At 40.8% G+C, this 17,392-nt stretch overlaps 2 protein-coding genes across 2 annotated transcripts in view; one reads left to right on the top strand and one right to left on the bottom strand.

The window, feature by feature from the left end:
* Window positions 1–4,118, bottom strand: part of HHIP (hedgehog interacting protein) — a 93,610-nt gene extending 89,492 nt beyond the window's left edge. The window contains exon 1 of the mRNA XM_049631191.1: window positions 3,289–4,118. Coding sequence (XP_049487148.1) covers window positions 3,289–3,567 — 279 coding nt within the window. The 5' untranslated portion in view covers window positions 3,568–4,118. The remainder of the gene's footprint in view (window positions 1–3,288) is intronic.
* Window positions 3,799–6,061, top strand: LOC125922437 (skin secretory protein xP2-like). Its single transcript, XM_049630056.1, has 4 exons — window positions 3,799–3,824; window positions 3,950–4,019; window positions 4,132–4,510; window positions 4,714–6,061. The coding sequence occupies exons 1-4, from the start codon at window positions 3,799–3,801 to the stop codon at window positions 4,824–4,826; spliced, it is 588 nt and encodes a 195-aa protein (XP_049486013.1). The 3' UTR covers window positions 4,827–6,061.
* The last annotated feature ends 11,331 nt before the right edge of the window (window positions 6,062–17,392 follow it).

Genomic DNA, 17,392 nt, shown 5'->3' with positions numbered 1-17,392 from the left:
CACGGAAGAAAGGTAAGATGAACACCGTAGTACACAGTGAAGTGTGGCCTAGAACTATAGCTTATCAACAAATAGTAAAATGGGTGACAGAGACCTTCTGTATTTCTCTTTATATATCAAGTAACTAAACAAAGAGGATAAAAAGGCACCCACGTGGTTTTGATGAGCAGACAACAGGAGAAAATACATGACAGCATATTAAGATGTCGCCTTAAGATCAGTGGGTACACAAAAAGTTATTTCTAAAAATCATATGCCTACAAGGCTGTTCAGCTGTTGGGTGGAACACATGCGTCTCGGCACTATAGTGCTGGATTATGTCATTAAAGAGTTCAGTTTCAATTTTAGGCTAATATGTAAATAGATCATTGTACTCAGGCAGCTGTTAAAGGGACCCCAGGATGAGTTATTTGTTTAGTTGGATGTGTTCAACAATAGCCTTTGTCCCTGAAAGAGCCAGAGCAAACAAATGATTGTAAAAGGGCACACTTGAAAACAATTACTTTTCACCCATTCCTTGACAGCTTTGGCTGTGAAACCACCCAAGGTAGAGAGAGCTTCTATGCCTCTGTGGCTACAAGTTTTAGAAATGGGGGTATTTCAGTTGGCTGTGGATTCAATTTGGCTAATGGGAATGAGGTCCTTTTAGCATGTTGTATTTAGGAACTGCAAAAATATTGCCAAGACAATAGCACTTCCTAAATTTTGGCAATATTTGTTTATAATGGCAGTTAGCAATCCTGTTACGATACACAAAATTATTAAAATGTACAAAAAATTAAAACATAAAAGCATAATACCATTATGAAGAATTGAACTCAATGCCAGTTCATTACATTAAAGAAAACGTGTTAGTTTGGAGTCTGGATTTAACTGCACAGCTGAGCATGCTCGAATATTCCTACCTATTTTGCTACTGTCTATGAAGTTTCTTCCTATAGGAGAAAGATGTGCCTGTAGTTTCTTGAAAAGTTGCAGAAATCTTTCTGGAGATTTTTTTTTTCCATAAACAAAAACGGGCCCTTTCAAACAGCCATCATCTCTCCTGTACACACGTTATGAAATAAGACCCTAACATATATTATAAGCCAGGAAGGCTTAGGGGAAAACAAGGAAACACTGAAGTTTATTATAAAATAACATGTTTTAAAAACTATTAAAACTTGAGAGCTAACATAGGTCAAGAATGCACATGCATAGCTATATCACTTCTCTGTTTTGAACAATTTGAGTATTGTTGGTTTATAAAGCACTTGTAATGGAACTAGCAAAGTCTAGCGTACCGAATTTAATTCAGACACATTTTCCAAATGAGTAGGGGTTTGTTGGAGATTGGAAGCACGTAAAACGGAAAGGAATGTGGATAGCTAACGTGGCAGATTTCTTCCTAAAGAATGATTTCTTAAAAAAAATTTTTTTTATATAACTCCTCTTAAGGGCTATAACTCCCCTCAGTTCCGCCCCGGCCCCTCCAACTCCCCACTCTATTCAGTTAAAGTTTTCATTCCTCATGTTCCTGGTAGAGTTCAGCATTGCAGGGGTCTGGAGATCACTGGTGTAGTCATAGTGTACATTGCACACAGGGAGACTTAATGGCAGATATTTCTAAACCTTTCTCTGAAGCTCCTGGTAAAACCCTGCAGATGATGTGAATGTAGCTTTTCTGATTTAATTCAATTACCACACAGGAGCTTAATGACATTGTTTTGAATAAAATGCTGGAATATCTGTTCCCTGAATCGCAGACTACTGCTGCATATGGTAAGAATAAAGAGAGAGTTGCAGCTGAAAACCTGCAGCAAGACGGTTCTCACTCATCTGGGAATAGAGGGAGTTGGACAAATGCTCCCTCAAAAGGCATGAACATTTGGACAGAGCTGGGGACTGAAAGAGAATGATGTTCTCTAGTTTCACCCATTAGTGAACCAACTAACAAACACAATGGTGTTGTTGTTATTCTTTTGCCATAAGCAACAGGACTCTGTGTGTGGGCAGCAGTTTAGTGGGGAGGAGGATAAGTCGACCCCTTTTTGTCCTATTGATTTTTTCCTATTTGCATGACTTGAGCAAATTAAATGATGCAATATGGCTTTTTGTTACAAAACAAAGTGAGAGATACCACCCAGACACATATGTTGATTCGTAGGAGCTGTTTACATGAGAATAGAGTGAAATCTACCGTGAACTGAGCATAAAAATTAGATTCAGCCTGGGTATTTTTTTTTTTTTTTTTTTTTTAATGCCTGGGCCAGCAAGACTGAAGCACAAGTTTTCCAAGAGTCTCTCAGACCTTGACAACTGCAGTGTTGTAACAGAGGAATTCTTAATTAAACCTAAAATGGGGAACGGGAGGGGGAGCGAAGACACCTGATTGTTTATTTCACGTGCAGTGATTGTTAATGACGGGATCCCCCCTTTCCTTTTGCAGTACAGTAGATAGCCCACGTTGCTGCGTCCCATGACAAGAAAGATGTTGGAAACTCAAAAAAAATAAGTTTGCCTTCACACTCAATCGACACTATCTCATATTCGTTTAAACTCAAGAACACAAGGGAAGTGTAAATGCCATTAGTCCTAAAACAAGTTTCTAGAGAAGATCTTCCTGGACAACTAGCTGCCATTTGAAAGCCTGAATTTACAATGTTTCAAAACATTACAAACTGGGGCGGAGAACGGTCTCGGTTTTAGGTGACAAATACGCCCCAGCAAAATCTCTGGCCAGCTTTTCGGGTTCTCAACTGGAGTACCAGGAGTTCCTTTTCGCAGCTTAACTATTGTAATGCAAGACAACCCCCTCTGACGGGGCTGGGGATCATAAACCAACCATGCTTCAACATCCTTTACGATTCAATCCTCTCCCTCACCGAGCACGTGGAGAAAACTGCACAAATCTTGTTACCCTAGAAAAATAAACCGGAAACCACAGCCACCTTAATTTACAGTTTCACCGCAGCCAATGCCCGATTCGACCCAAAACACACTGTTAATCGCGATTCTTTTAAAATATTTACCCAGCCCAGAATGCGGGTACCACAGAAGCTTCTCTTTTCTGACACAGGCAGTTGTGCACAGCATCCCGACCACGGACTCGTGGGGGCGGGAGAGCTATCTGCGCACCCCAGAAGAACGCACCACCGAATCACGCTAGCACTTCAGACAAAGTTATCAGACAGAACTCTCCAAACAAGTTTTCTCCCTTCTCACGGCCACTAGCATTCCTGGAGCCCCAGGGAGCCCCCACCTAGCCAGCATGTCACTCTCGCATCTGTGAGGCGGGTGCGTGCTTACCTTGTTATCCAGGCGCCCCAACCCTGGGCTGTCACTCCGCAGACAGCAGGACAGCCGAGGGTAGAAGCCACCGCACAGCATCTCTCCCCCACTCAGCAGCTCCAGCTGGGACATCATCCGCCTATCTCTCCTTTTCAGGCGCTTCGGGGGGTTCCCATTCAGGCACCTTCTCCTCCGCGCTCCGCTCCCTTCGATTCTTTCCCCAAACTTAGCATCTCCTTCAAAGAAGCCCAGAGCCACGGCCAGGAGCAGCAGCTTAAAGGAGAGCATCTTCAGCATCGTCTGCCCCGAGCGGCAGGGGCTCGGCGCGGGAGGCTGGGGGGGAACGCCACTGCCCACCAGGGGCACTAGGGCGCAGCTCCAGGAGGAGGCTGCGGGGGACACTCGAGAGGCAGAGAGTGGTGCCGGGGGCGGAAATATGTAGAGCGATGCAACTTTGCGAAAAATAAAAGACAAGGCGATGGGTCCAGTGCCTTAGGGGAGTCCGAGGACCGAGACAGGGTTGTGCAGATGACACCGTTTGCAGTTGTGCCAGGGTCAGTTGGGTTAGGGGCTTCCTGCTGCGGCTGGGAAGTGGGAGGAGGAGAAAGAGTTGGAAGAGGAGGAGGAAGAAGAGGAGGAGAAGACGGCCACAGAGGTTCACTTGTCCGTGTAACGGGAGTTGTTTAGGTGAGACAGTAGCAGGAACAGAAAAGGCGGCGGCGGCGGCGGCGGCGGCGGGGCAGACGCAGGCAGGGCCAGCGCTGGGCTCTAGATGATGCTGAGGTCTCCTCTGCCGGCGGCTGCAGCTTCTCACACAGCCTCTCATGTTTCGCTCCCTCTTTTCTTCTTCTTTTTAACTAGCGCGCGGGGAGGTGCTGCCACCGCGCGCCCCTTGACGTCACCGCTCCTCGCGCGCCCCCGCCCGGGCCGAGGTGGGGGTGGAGGGGAGGGGGCGGCCCCGGCGCGAGCGCGTCCCCCGGGCCCGACGGCCTAGCGGCTGCGGCGGGGAGGGGCCACAGGCCGCGGCGGCGGACGGAGGGGGAGGGCCTGGCGGAGCCCTCGGAGCCAGCCTCGAAGGCGCGGGACGGAGAGCGCCCGCCTCGCCAGGGCGCCCGGCTGGGGGCGTCCCTGGCCCCGGCCCGCGGGCGCGCGGAGATGGCCCGCTGGTTCCTCTCTCTTCCCCAGAGCCCCTCCGCACTACCCCCGGCTAAAGGCGGCCCGGCCGAGGCTCCGAGAGCAAGTGAGTAAAAAAGGGGCGTCTTCTAGCCCCCCCCCCCAAACTAGGCCGGGGAGTGGGGGCGGAATGAACCGAGTGGGCTGGAGTTGGCGGGAGGGAGCTTTTCGTCCCTTTCCCTCTCCTGGCCGCACGGCCAACCCCTGCTCGCCGGTGACTTTCAACGCGAAGCTCAAGTCAGTAAAGATCTTCCTTGGGGTCTGATTTAGAGGCCGGGGTACAACCCAGATCCTGCGAGCCGCCGAGTAGGTTAAGGCGGTCCGAAGACTGTTCGAGAAGAAGTATCCATCCTTGCTTAAGGTGCCGCGCCCTGCTGAGGTGACACAAGCGCGTCAGCATGCAGGCGGTGGGGTGTCGGGGCCCCCAGTCCTGCTGGCAGGGCCCGGACGCCCCTTCCGAGGTCCGACCTGTGCCCTGGAACCCAGTTGGACCCCGCCCGCACCTTCCCGGAACGCCGGAGCGCACCCCCCCCTCAGGTGGAGGACAGAGGAAGTTGGCCGCAGAATCAGCGTTCATTTTAAATGAAAAAAAAAAAAAAAAAAAATCCTGGGGAGATTTCCCGGGTGCTGTAAATACAGAGGCTAGCGAAGCATTAGTTCTGGAGGAAGAATTCGTAGCAGGTTTGCGGGAGTCCCGAAGCGGGATGCCCTATGAACTCGATGTACCTAGATAATAACCTTTCCCCCAGCTAGTCGAAGTCTGTGTACAAGTGTTTCGAAAAAGATCTGTACCTTATCAAGAGTGGTGACCTGACGCTTACGCGATGCCCGCAATTTGGCGTGAGGGTGAGCCGATGGCAGGGTTGCACACAAAATGTGCCTTGTGCCCATTGGAGTAAGAGGGAGGCAGACTTTCTGGTAGATGGGATTTTGAAGAAGAGCTAAGGCAGTTTTCCCATTTGGGCGATGGAAGAATGTTCCCCATATTTGGATTTGCTTCACTTCTAGTACATAAGCTTCGCCAAACTAACGTGAAAGTCGATGATGGTGGAAGTGGACAGGGGATTAAACTAATTACTGTTAAAGTGGCCTCAGTGGCCAGATAGGGCTTCTGCCCCTTTCAGTTTCTGGACCTGGATTTACTAGTGGAGGTAGGTTTTTCTCCCCGGAGAGGTGACCGCTTCAAATACCTGAAAAAAATCTGCTGCGATATTTGGTCCGGTACTGAGCTCAGTGTAGGTCTGGGATGGCATCCTTAACATTTCTCCCAGGGCCTGTTGTATGTACATGAGTTCTTTCTATGTGTGATCACAAATGCTACTTCTGATCCCACAGACTGCTTTATCTGACATGCTTCCTACATCAAGGACTTTTAATATAAAATAAATCGTAGAACTATAAGGACTTAAGACTTTAAACTCTCATTTAATAAACAGGAGAAAACAGACATTCCATCAAGATTAAATCATCATTTTACAATCTCGTCTAACTAGGTAGCTTAAAAAAACAGGATTTAGGGACCCGATCTGGGTTGGTTTCCACTATCCAATCCTTTATTCCCAAATAACCAGTTTTATGTTCTATTTACAAAACAAAACAAAAAAAAATCTTTTAAATTATACTTCAGTGGTTTGAGCTCCGACTCCAAGTGATGAATTCATCTTAGTAGTTTTGGAACAGGCCTTCCTTATGGTTTGTACTTCAAGACTAAGGACACTTAAAAGGTAAATTAATTTTGGTTAAAAAAAATTATGTGGCTGTTATAATCTGTGACCCTATGTTTTAAGAAATAGAGTTTATAAAAGATTACTGAAATGAGACACGCATTTTCTTTCTTGTTACATGGGAGCTAGAATTGATCCCATGTATTGTTAGTCATGACGAGTCAATAAATCGGGTCACTGATGATATAACTCAGCTTATTTATTCTCAGTGTCACTGGTATAGTCACTAAGCAGTTTTGTACAAGTAAAGTCACTTCTGATACTTTTTTTTTTCTTTCGCAGAGGGAAGTTGCATAGTTCACCTGTAGCCAACTTGACAGCATAATTTTTAGGAGTCAAGAATCGACATTGGGTTATTTCTTAAGATTGAGCCTTGAAAGTCCACTTGGATGTGACGCAGTTCTGTGCACATTTGCACATGAAAATGATCTTCCATCAAGGAGCTCTCCCTCTTCAGCTAAATCAACAGCAGTGGTTCGAAGAAGAAGGGACCCCCTATCTGACCAAACTCAGCCAGACTAATCAAATAAGTCTTTGTGAGCAAGGAGTAAAGCTGCACTAGGGTGGCCCCATCACACCTTTCTTGAGCAGCTCCCTCTAAGATTGCCACCTACATGCAGGTCATACCCTGTACGAAGGATGGATTGAAGATTCTTGTGAACAGATTAGGTTTATTGTAAAAGATGAAATATTTGACCAAAATTAAAGTTAATTTCATGGATAAAGTTCAAAATATTACTGTGGATATGAATTATGTTTGTATGTATTTATATGTGTATGTATATATAGTTATGTGGTTACATGTTTCTATGTATCAGCAATTAGCACAACTTAAACTTAGTAAATGTTGAAAATAAAACTATTTTGGATATTGGAATCAGTTTTACGTATGGATTTCTAGCCTTTGCAGAAACATATGCACTATTACATTTCAACAAGTGTATACTGAGTACCAGCCACTGGGCTGTGCAATATATGTGCAGTAATGACCCTGTTTCTAAGTAGTTTATTATCTAGCAAGGAGGATAAATGATAAGGTCATAAATTAACCCACAATTATAAATTGTGGTAAGGGGTGTGAGAGACATGCTATGATGGAGAATAACAAGGCACACTTAGTTCAGACTGAGTCACTGAAAAGTCTCTCTGTGAAAATGACATTTCAGTTGAGACCTGTGAGGTGAGTTGGAGTTTATTTAAAGTTTAGAAACTACCATTTAAAGTTTAAAAACATTTGAAGTTTAGAAACATGTGAATTCAGAATAGAATAGGAGACATTTAAGCAGGGGCACAGAATGAAGAGGTAACTAAGAAAGGAGAGAGGTTAAATTTATAGTGTAGTTTATAAACTCTAGGAAACTAATGAAGTTATATTCATGTATGTGTCATTTCCTTTTGCAGGTACCTAATCCTCATTTGTCTTTGTCTCTTTCTTTAAATCCTGGATTTTTACTCAACATTGAGGGATTATTGTAGTTTGAATGACCCTTCAGCCTGTTGCATCTTATCTAACCAGCACTTACGTGTTATGTTTTCTTTGTTTTCATTTGTGCATTGGGGATAACTGTTGAGATTTTTTTTCTTCGTGGGAGTTAAATATCCATGAGACTTTGAGCTCTATGAGGGTAGGAATTGCATTTCCTTCTTGTTGGGCCATCCCAGGGAGGAATCTCATCGTACAGTGTCATACATTTCATACTCTTTAATCATCCTACTCATACAATGTCATACACCTGTCTCATACAGTGGCCAGTCTCTTCAGAAATTCTGCTGGCTGACCAGTCTTACTCAACTTAATACTTTTTTTTTTAATTTTACTTACTTATTTTGAGAAAGAGAGAAAGCATGCAGTAGAGGGGCCAAGAGAAGAAGAGAGAGAATCCCAAGTAGGCTCTGCACTGTCAGTGCAGAGCCCGATGGAGGGCTTGATCTCACAAACAGTGAGATCATGACCTGAGCCGAGATCAAGAGTCAGACACTTAACCATCAGAGCCATCCAGGTGCGCCTCAAATTAATACTTTTAAAGGTTGGAAAATGGAGAAAATATTTGCATTATAAAAAATCTAAATTGTTAAAAGGGAACATGCAACTTAAAGTGCACTATCATTAAAGAATTTCAAGAGATGCTATTATAAAGTACAGTTCCACAGAGGAAGGGCAGCCAACAAAGCCAAAGAATAATCACGCATCTTTTAAAAATTAAAGATTCGTTACAGGTCAAGCACACTGACACAAGGGTAGGTCTGCTGATGAGTATTTTTCTACAGTTACTCAGTCGTCCTTTCAAATGTTGGCACTTGCTGTGTGCCAGACTCTGCTCTGGGCACTGGGGACACAGCAGCGAACAATGATTCTCTCATGGATCTTGCAGTCTACTAGGGAAGGCAGTAGATAACATGGATATGACATTCGCCAGAAGGGGATGCTTGCTATAGAGGAAGGGGGTTATGGGGAAAGAGAAGGCAGGGGTTGAGAGAAATAATTTTGTACACATTGTTAAGAAAGATGTCTCCAGAGGTATGGGCAGAGACTTGAAGTAGGGAGCCACATGCATCCAGATATCCACAAGCATAGGGAACAGCAAGTCAAAGGCCATGAAGCAAGCATGCTTAGTAGGTCTAAGGATTTGTAAAGACATCAGTGTGGCTGTGACCAAGGAAATGATGAGAAAAGCAGGCCGAGAAGTAGCCAGGGGAAGGGCACAGATTGCATAGGATTTTATAAGCTAGGTTTCCAACTTTGGCTTTTACTCTGAATGAATGATGAACTCAGGGTTCTTACCAGAAGTTAAGAAACTGTGCTAGCTATTTCCTATATCCACAGCGTGAATTAAGTATAAGGCATGTGTTAAATGGGTGTCAGGAAACTGAAAACACAAAAGGAACACCAAAGTAAAACAGTAACTGCAAGGAGCTGCTCCCATCCTTACGGACTGAGGAACAAAGGAGGAATGGGGGTTAACAGAACCCAGAAGCTGACTGAGCCCTGATGGCCTCACGGAGACAGGGCTGCAGCCCAGCACTTGCAGGTACTCCCCAGGGTGGTGGAATGAAATAGATTATGGCAGTGCTGGAAGGAAGCTAGAGACTGGAACCCCCTGCCACTGATAGGGTATATTTGTTTCTAAGATGGCCATAACGAAGTACCACAAACTAGGTAGTTTAAAACAATAGAGAGGTTATTCCCTCACAGTTCTAGAGAATGCATGTCTGAAATCAAAGCGCCATCAGGCTTGGTTCCTTCTGAGGGATATGAGAGAATCTGTTCTGTGCCTTTCTTCTAGTTCTGGTAGGCTCAGGGGTTCTTTTCCTTGGTTTGTAAATTGACTTCCCTTTATATCTTCATATCATATCCCTATGTCCATATCTGTCTATGTGTCCATATTTCCTCTTTGTGTATAAAGACACCAGTCCTTGGGTTAAAGTCCACCTCCTCTTAACTTGATCATCTACAAAGACTTGATTTTCAAATAAGTTCACATTCATAGGTACTAGGGGTTAGGACTATAATATCATTGTGGGGCAGAGACACAATTTAATCCATAACACAAGATAAGGGGTTGATGCCAGAGTGATGCAGGCAGGAAAAGCAAGGTAAGAGGAAGAACAAGTCCCTTCTGTCATCCTTTTGTCTTCCATCCTCTTTGGCAGTTGAATATCCATGTGTAATGTCTGACTCCCCCCAAACTTGACTACTAATAGCCCATTGTTGATTGGAAGCCTTACCGATAACATATTCAATTAGCAGGGGTGCCTGGGTGGCTCAGTTGGTTGAGCATCTGGCTCTTGATTTTGGCTCAGGTCATGATCTTATGGTAGTGAGATTGAGACCCCATGTCAGACTCTGCACTGAGCATGGAGCCTACTTGAGATTCTCTCTCCCTCTGCCTCTCTCCCCCACTTCCTTGATCCCTCTCTAAAATAATAAGACAAAAAACATTCAATTAGCACATATTTTGCAGGTTATATGTATTATATGCTGTATTCTTATGATAAATTGAGCTAGTGAAAAGAAAATGTTACTAAGAAAATAAGTAAGAGAAAATACAGTACTATATTGTATTTATTGAAAAAAAAAATCCACATATAAGTGAACCTGCACAATATCAACCCAGGTTGTTCAAGGGTCAACTGTATTGCCTTGTTATCCTTTTATTCTATAGAATCTGTAGTAATGTCACCTCTCTCATTTCGGATATTGATTGTGTCTTCTGTTTTGCTTCTTGGTCAATATGAGTGAGAATTTATCAGTTTTGTTGCTTTTCTCAACAAGATTTTGGTTTCACTGATTTTTTTCTATTGTTTTTTTTTAAATTTATTTATTTTAAGAAAGAGAGAGAGAGGGAGAGAGAGAGAGAGGAAGTGGGGGAGGGGCAGAGAGAGATTCCCAGGCAGGCTCCACACCATCAGTGCAGAGCCCAATGTAGAGCTCGAACTCATAGACCATGAAATCATGACCTGAGCCAAAGTCAGACACTCACCCAACGGAGCCACCCAGGTGCCCCTATGTTGTTTTTGTTTTTTATTTAATTGATTTCCCTTTGATCTTTATTGTTTACTCTCTTTTGTTTACTTTGGATTCCATTTGCTATGATTTTACTAGTTGCCTAAGATGGAACCTGAGGTCATTAATTTGAGACCTCTCTCTTTTTCTAATGTAGGCACTTAGCACTATACATTTTCCCCTTCATACTGGTTTAGCCACATGCTACAAATTTTAAAATGCTGTATTTTCAGTTTCAATCAGTTCAAAATACTTTCTAATTTTCCCTTTGAGTTCTTTGACTTATAGGTTATTTAAAGTGTTTTAATTATTTTCCAAATACTTGGGTATATTTTTGAGGCCTTTCTGTTGATTCTAATTCAATTTCATTGTAGTCAAAGAGTATAATGTGTATGAACAGATTCTTTTAAAACATTTTTGAGACTTTTTTATAAATAGAAAAATGGTCTATCTTGGTAAACCTTCTGTGTAAAATTGAAAAGAATGTATATATTTTGGGTGGAGTGTTCCCTAAATGTTCATCAGGTTGATTTGGCAGATAGTGTTGTTCAGTCTTCTGTTTCCTTACTAAATTTCTGTCTACTTGTCTTGTCAATTATTGAGAGACAGAGAAATATTGACATCTTTGACTATGGTGAGGATTTTTCTGTTTCTTCTTACAGTTCTGTCAGTCTTTGTTTCATATATTTTCAAGCTCTGTTAATTGAGTGTATAAACATTTAGGATGGTTATATCTTCCTATCAAATTATCTCTTTTGTCATTATGAAATGTTCTTCTTTATCATTGGGAATGATCTTTGCTCTAATATCTATTTTGTTATTAATACAAGCGCTCTTTTTTTTTCTTTTGAATAGTGTTAACAGATTTTTTTGCATCCTATTATTTTTAATTTATTTCTGTCTTTATATTTAAAGTGCATTTATTGTAGGCAGCATATAGTTGAGTTTTGTTTATTTTTGCCAATATGACAACCTGTGAGTTGAAAAGAAAATTTTTTAAGTTTATTTATTTATTTTGAGAGAGAGAGAGAGAAAGCTCACATGTGAGTGTGAATGGGGGGAGAGGATGCTCCAAGTGATGTCAGCGCAAAACCTGATACAGGGCTAAAAACGATGAACCATGAGCCTTGACCTGAGTCTAAATCAAGAGTCAGATGCTTAACCATCTGAGCCACCCAGGTGTCCCAACAACCTATGACTTGTAATTGAGGTATTTAGACCCTTCATATTTGGTGTAAGTACTGATCCAGTTTGGTTTAAAATCCTTTTCCTTATTATTTGCTTTTTATTTGTTCTGTCTATTCTCTATTTGCTTTCTATTTTTTTTCCTCCTTTTTTAGATTGAGTATTTTTATTTATTCCACTTTGTCTCTGTTATTGGCTTCTTAGCTATAACTTTTTCTTTTTTCTTTTGTGTTTACTCTAGTGTTCGGAGTATCTTTAGCTTATCATAGTGTATCTTCAGTTAATATTATACCCCTTTATGTATAGTTTAAGAAACTTAACAGTAGGGGCGCCTGGGTGGCTCAGTTGGTTAAGGCTCTGACTCTTGAGTTAAGCTCAGGTCTTGATCTCATGATTAGTGAGTTTGAGCCCCACATTGGGCTCTGCGCTGACAGTGTGGGGCCTGCTTAGGATTCTCTCTCTCCTCTCTCCTCTCTCTCCTCTCTCTCCTCTCTCTCTGCCCCTCCCTCACTTGTGCTCATGCACGTGATTTCTCTCTCTCTTTCTCTCAAAATAAGTAAGTAAATAAATAAATAACAGTATACATTTATTTCCCCTTCTCAACCTGTATACATATGCTCTCTATATATTCTAAGCTTCAGTATATATTATTATTTTTCTTTATACAGTTATCTATTTTTTAAGAGAAATTTGAAAAAAAATAACAAAAGACTTCCATTTCCATGCACATACCATTTCTGCTGCTCTTCATTTCTTAGTATAGATCCAGATTTTTATCTGATATGTTTTTCCTTGTGCCTGAAAAACATGTGTTAATAGTTTTTATAATAAGGGTTTGACTGTGATGATTTTTTCATTTTAGGATGTCTGGAAGAGTCTTTTTCCTTGTTTTTTGAGATATATTTTTCCTGGGTATAAAATTTTAGGTTGACAGTTTCATCCCCCACCACCAGTACTTTAAAGATGTTGCTCTGCTGTCTTAATTACATTTTTCCAACAAGAACTTGTTCTCATTCTTATTTTTATTTTTATTTTTTTATTTATTTGTATATTATGTGTCTTTTTTCTCTGGTTGCTTGTCACATTTTCCTTTTATCAGTGGATTTAAGCCATTTAAATCGAATATACCTTGGTGTGGTTTTCTTCATGGTTCTTGTGTTTGGGGTTTGTTGAGATTCTTGGATTTGTGGGTCTATAGATTTCATTAAATTTGGAAATATTTTTGTCTATTATGTCTTCAATATCTGCCCCTCAGATATTGGGGATTTTAGTTACATGTATATTAGGCCAGTTGTGTTCTATAGCTCACTGAAGCTCTCTTCATTTTATTTTGTAGTCTTTATTTTCTCTGTATTTTATTTTAGATAGTTTCGATATATTTAAGTTGAATAGTCTTTAATTCTTCAATGTCTAAACTTCTGTTTATCCCATCACAGGTATATTTTATTTCAAGCATTGCATTTTTCATCTCAAAACGTTTAATTGGGGCCTTTTAAAAAAATCTTTCAAGTTTGTATTCTACCTGTTCCATCTTTCTTCTACCTTTCTTGAACCTGCAGAATATAGTCACAATAACTGCTTTGATGTCCTTGTTTGGACAGTTCTATCATCTGTGCCAGTTCTGGGACTGTGTTTATTTATTGATTTTTCTCTCTATTATGGTTTATATTATCCTACTTCTTTGCATGCCTGGTAGTTTTTAATTTAATTCCAAACATTGTGATCTTTACCTTGTTAAAAGCTTAATATCCCTATAAATATTCTTGAGATTTGTCTGAAGTGCAGTTAAATGACTTGGTAAGAGTTTGATCTTTTTAAGCTTGCTATTAAAACTTGTTAGGTGAAACAAGAATTACTTTTAATCTAAGGGTAATTTTCTCCACTACTGAAGTGATACCATTGTACCTGCTCTTCCTCATTGTCCTTTCATTATGAGGTTTTCCTCTGTGGCTGTTTGGAACATGAACTATTCTTGGGCCTGTCTGAGTTCTATGTATCTGTTCCTTTCAAGTAGTTCTTTCCCTTTCCTTGAGCAATTTCTCCATAGTCGTATGCTACTAAAAACTCAGCTGAAAACTTTAGGAGTATCTCTGTGGATCTCCACAGCTCTCTTTCTGTGTAGCTGTCTTCTCTCCAGCACTTGGCTTTTTGAACTCCACCTCTTGGCCTCTCTAGACTCCATGTATCTCTTCTGTCAACTCAAGGTTACTGCCTGGTTCTGTTTAGATTCCCTTCCCTGCACCGCAGCCTGGAAAATCTGTCTGGGCAGTGTGCTGGGACAGTCACGGGGCTCACCTTGCTTGTTTTCTCTCTCTTAGGAATCAACATTCTCTGCTTACTGAGATGATATACGATGCCTGAATATCTTGTCCGGTGTTTTAGTTTTCATGGTTATAACATTATAATATTAACTGCTTAGTTGTTTCAGGCGGCATGGTGAATCTGGTCGCTGTTACTCCATTTCAGCTAGGAGCAGATGTCTTACAGCATTTTTTTTTTTTTTTTTTTGGTGGGAAAGTTTTTGATAACCAAATGATTTCTTTAAAGATTTAGAAAATAACGGTAACCAAGTACATGGGGGATTCATTTCAGTTTCTTATTTTCAGCCAGTGTTCATGCCTTTCTGCCTCATTAGACCTATAGCATCATATAACCTATACCCTCTTGAAGTAGTTGTCAAGAGTTTGTTTCAGTCTTTCTTTCCATTTTTGCTCTTCGTTGTAAGTAGTGATCCTAACTACATTTCTCCTTCTTATATGAAGTCCTTTTAACACTGTCTACCACCTTTTGTTTTCAGACCCATGCCAGGCCTTCTCCCCAGCTCTGCTATTACCCTGGGGAAGCTTGACTCTCAGAATGTTTTTCCCTCATGCTCCAACAGCAACAGTTACTTATTTTGTTTATGCTAAACCATGTGTTAAATTTATTTAGAAAACACACATACAAAACCTTCTTCTTCTTTTTTTTTTTTTTTTTTTTTGCTTAGAGGTTAACACCTGGCTGTTGTGTATTCTGAATACAAGGATGGGGAAAGAGCAGCAGACTTTGAATGCATGCTTCTGTTTTCAGCCCTGTGTTGTACTCTGCTGCCCATCACACCTGGCATCTTGAGTCAATAATCTCCCCTAAGTTCTGAAAGGCAGAATGGCTCCCTCCTTGGCTGCAGCCTCTTCATATCTATTCTTGGCTGTGTCTTTTCCTAGCCTGCTTCGCCTCTCCTCTCAATTTCTACCTTCCAGAACTGTGTTAAAATAGTTCATCCATTGATAAACTCCCTCATGTCCTTTTTCCTGCTCTGTGTTTTCTTTTCTTTTAAACTAGTATATTCTTACTCTAATGGGAGCTGAGGGATGAGGGGAAATTAACCCATATGCTCAGTTTGTAATCTTGAACTGGCACTGATTGCTATTTAGTTACTAAAGCTAAGGATTATTTTGTTTCTGTAACTTACACTTAATTCTTTAATTCACACTACTGACCGATTCCTTTCCCGAAAGCTGTGTCTTTCCTTATTTCAGCAAGTCCAGTCTCAGCCGATTTTCCTCTTATTGATCTGGATACTACTCCTCAGTCTTCACTTCCTTTCTACATCCCTTTACATGTTTTTATACCCTAGACTTACATTCTTGACTTTCTTCTCTGTTTAATATACGTAATGAATACTTTCATTTTTTTAATTATTTTTTTTGAATTTTATTTTTTATTTTTTTTCAATATATGAAGTTTATTGTCAAGTTGGTTTCCATACAACACCCAGTGCTCATCCCAAAAGGTGCCCTCCTCAATACCCATCACCCACCCTCCCCTCCCTCCCACCCCCATCAACCCTCAGTTTGTTCTTGGTTTTTAAGAGTCTCATATGCTTTGGCTCTCTTCCACTCTAACCTCTTTTTTTTTTTTTCCTTCCCCTCCCCCATGGGTTTCTGTTAAGTTTCTCAGGATCCACATAAGAGTGAAACCATATGGTATCTGTCTTTCTCTGTATGGCTTATTTCACTTAGCATCACACTCTCCAGTTCCATCCATGTTGCTACAAGGGGCCATATTTCATTCTTTCTCATTGCCACGTAGTACTCCATTGTGTATATAAACCACAATTTCTTTATCCATTCGTCAGTTGATGGACATTTAGGCTCTTTCCATAATTTGGCTATTGTTGAGAGTGCTGCTATAAACATTGGGGTACAAGTGCCCCTATGCATCAGTATTCCTTGAATACTTTCATTTTGATATAGACCTGGTATTTCAAACTCAGCACACCCCAAACCAGACTTGTCAATTTCACTTCGAAATCTGCTTCTCACCTGTACCTCCTGCCCTGATGAACATACCTCTAATCACCAAGCCAGAAGTTTAGAAGCCATCTGTCTTCCCACTTTTCAGATACAATTGGCTGTCGTGTCCTGCTTGTAACATCTCTTAAGTATTGCTCAAACATACTCTCTTCTTTCCCATACTCTCAGCTTCTGCCTCTTTTATTTCTATTATTATTAATTTTTTATTATAGGAAACTTTAAACAAAGTAAAATGTACCTATCACTCAGTTTCAACAATTATCAACATTTGGCTAATCTTGTTTCATCTCTAGTCCTTTCTTATTTTGTCCTTTCACTGGATTATTTTAAAACAAGTTCCAGGTGGGGCACCTGGGTGGCTCAGTTGAGTGCCTGACTCTTGATTTCAGCTCAGGTCACAATCCCAGGATTGTGGGATCAAGTCCTGTCTCTGGCTCTGCACTGAACATGGAGTCTGTTTAAGATATTCTCTCTCTCTCTCTCTCTGGCCTGCTTGCACTCTCTCTTTCTCTAAACAAACAAACAAACAAACAAACAAACAAACAAAGTTCCAGGTGTTATATCATCCATTGGTAAAACCATGAGTATTAATTTTTAAAAGGAAGATATTTTTTTAAACATAGTCATAGCACCTTTATTATCACAAAATAATAGCATTTCTTTAAATATATTTATATATCCAGTAAGAGATTTTTTTTAAACATAGGCACAGCACCTTTATCATCAGGTTTTATTTATTTAAAAAATAATAACACTTTTTATAATATACTTATATATCCAGTAAGTGTTTATATTTCCTTGGTTGCATCATAATTTCTTGTTTTTACAGTAGATGGGTTCAAATCTGGAACTAAAGCAAGAACCACACATTACATTTGGTTGATATTACTTTACTCAGTCTTATTTAGTCTAGAGATTCCTTCTTCCTTTTGTTTTTCCTTCCATGTGTTTGCTGAATGAATCAGGTGATTTGTCCTATAGAATTTCCCACACTATGGATTTTTCTGATTATATCCTCACGGTGTCTTTAAGGTGTTTCTCTATCTCTGTATTTTCTATAAACTCATATTTAGATCTAGAAGCTTGATTACAATTTTTGTAAGAATGCTCTGTAGATGGCTCCTATTTCATCATTTCAGGGGACATATAATATACCAGTTTTCAGTGGGTTAGTGTGTTATCATAATAATCCATCCATTAAAAAATTCCCAATAACCTTTCATCTAATGGTTTTAACAGCT

This window comes from Panthera uncia, chromosome B1 (assembly GCF_023721935.1).
Source record: "Panthera uncia isolate 11264 chromosome B1, Puncia_PCG_1.0, whole genome shotgun sequence".
NCBI classification, from domain to species: domain Eukaryota; kingdom Metazoa; phylum Chordata; class Mammalia; order Carnivora; family Felidae; genus Panthera; species Panthera uncia.
The sequence above is the reverse complement of the archived record's forward strand: the minus strand, read 5'-3'. Positions and strand labels throughout refer to the sequence as shown.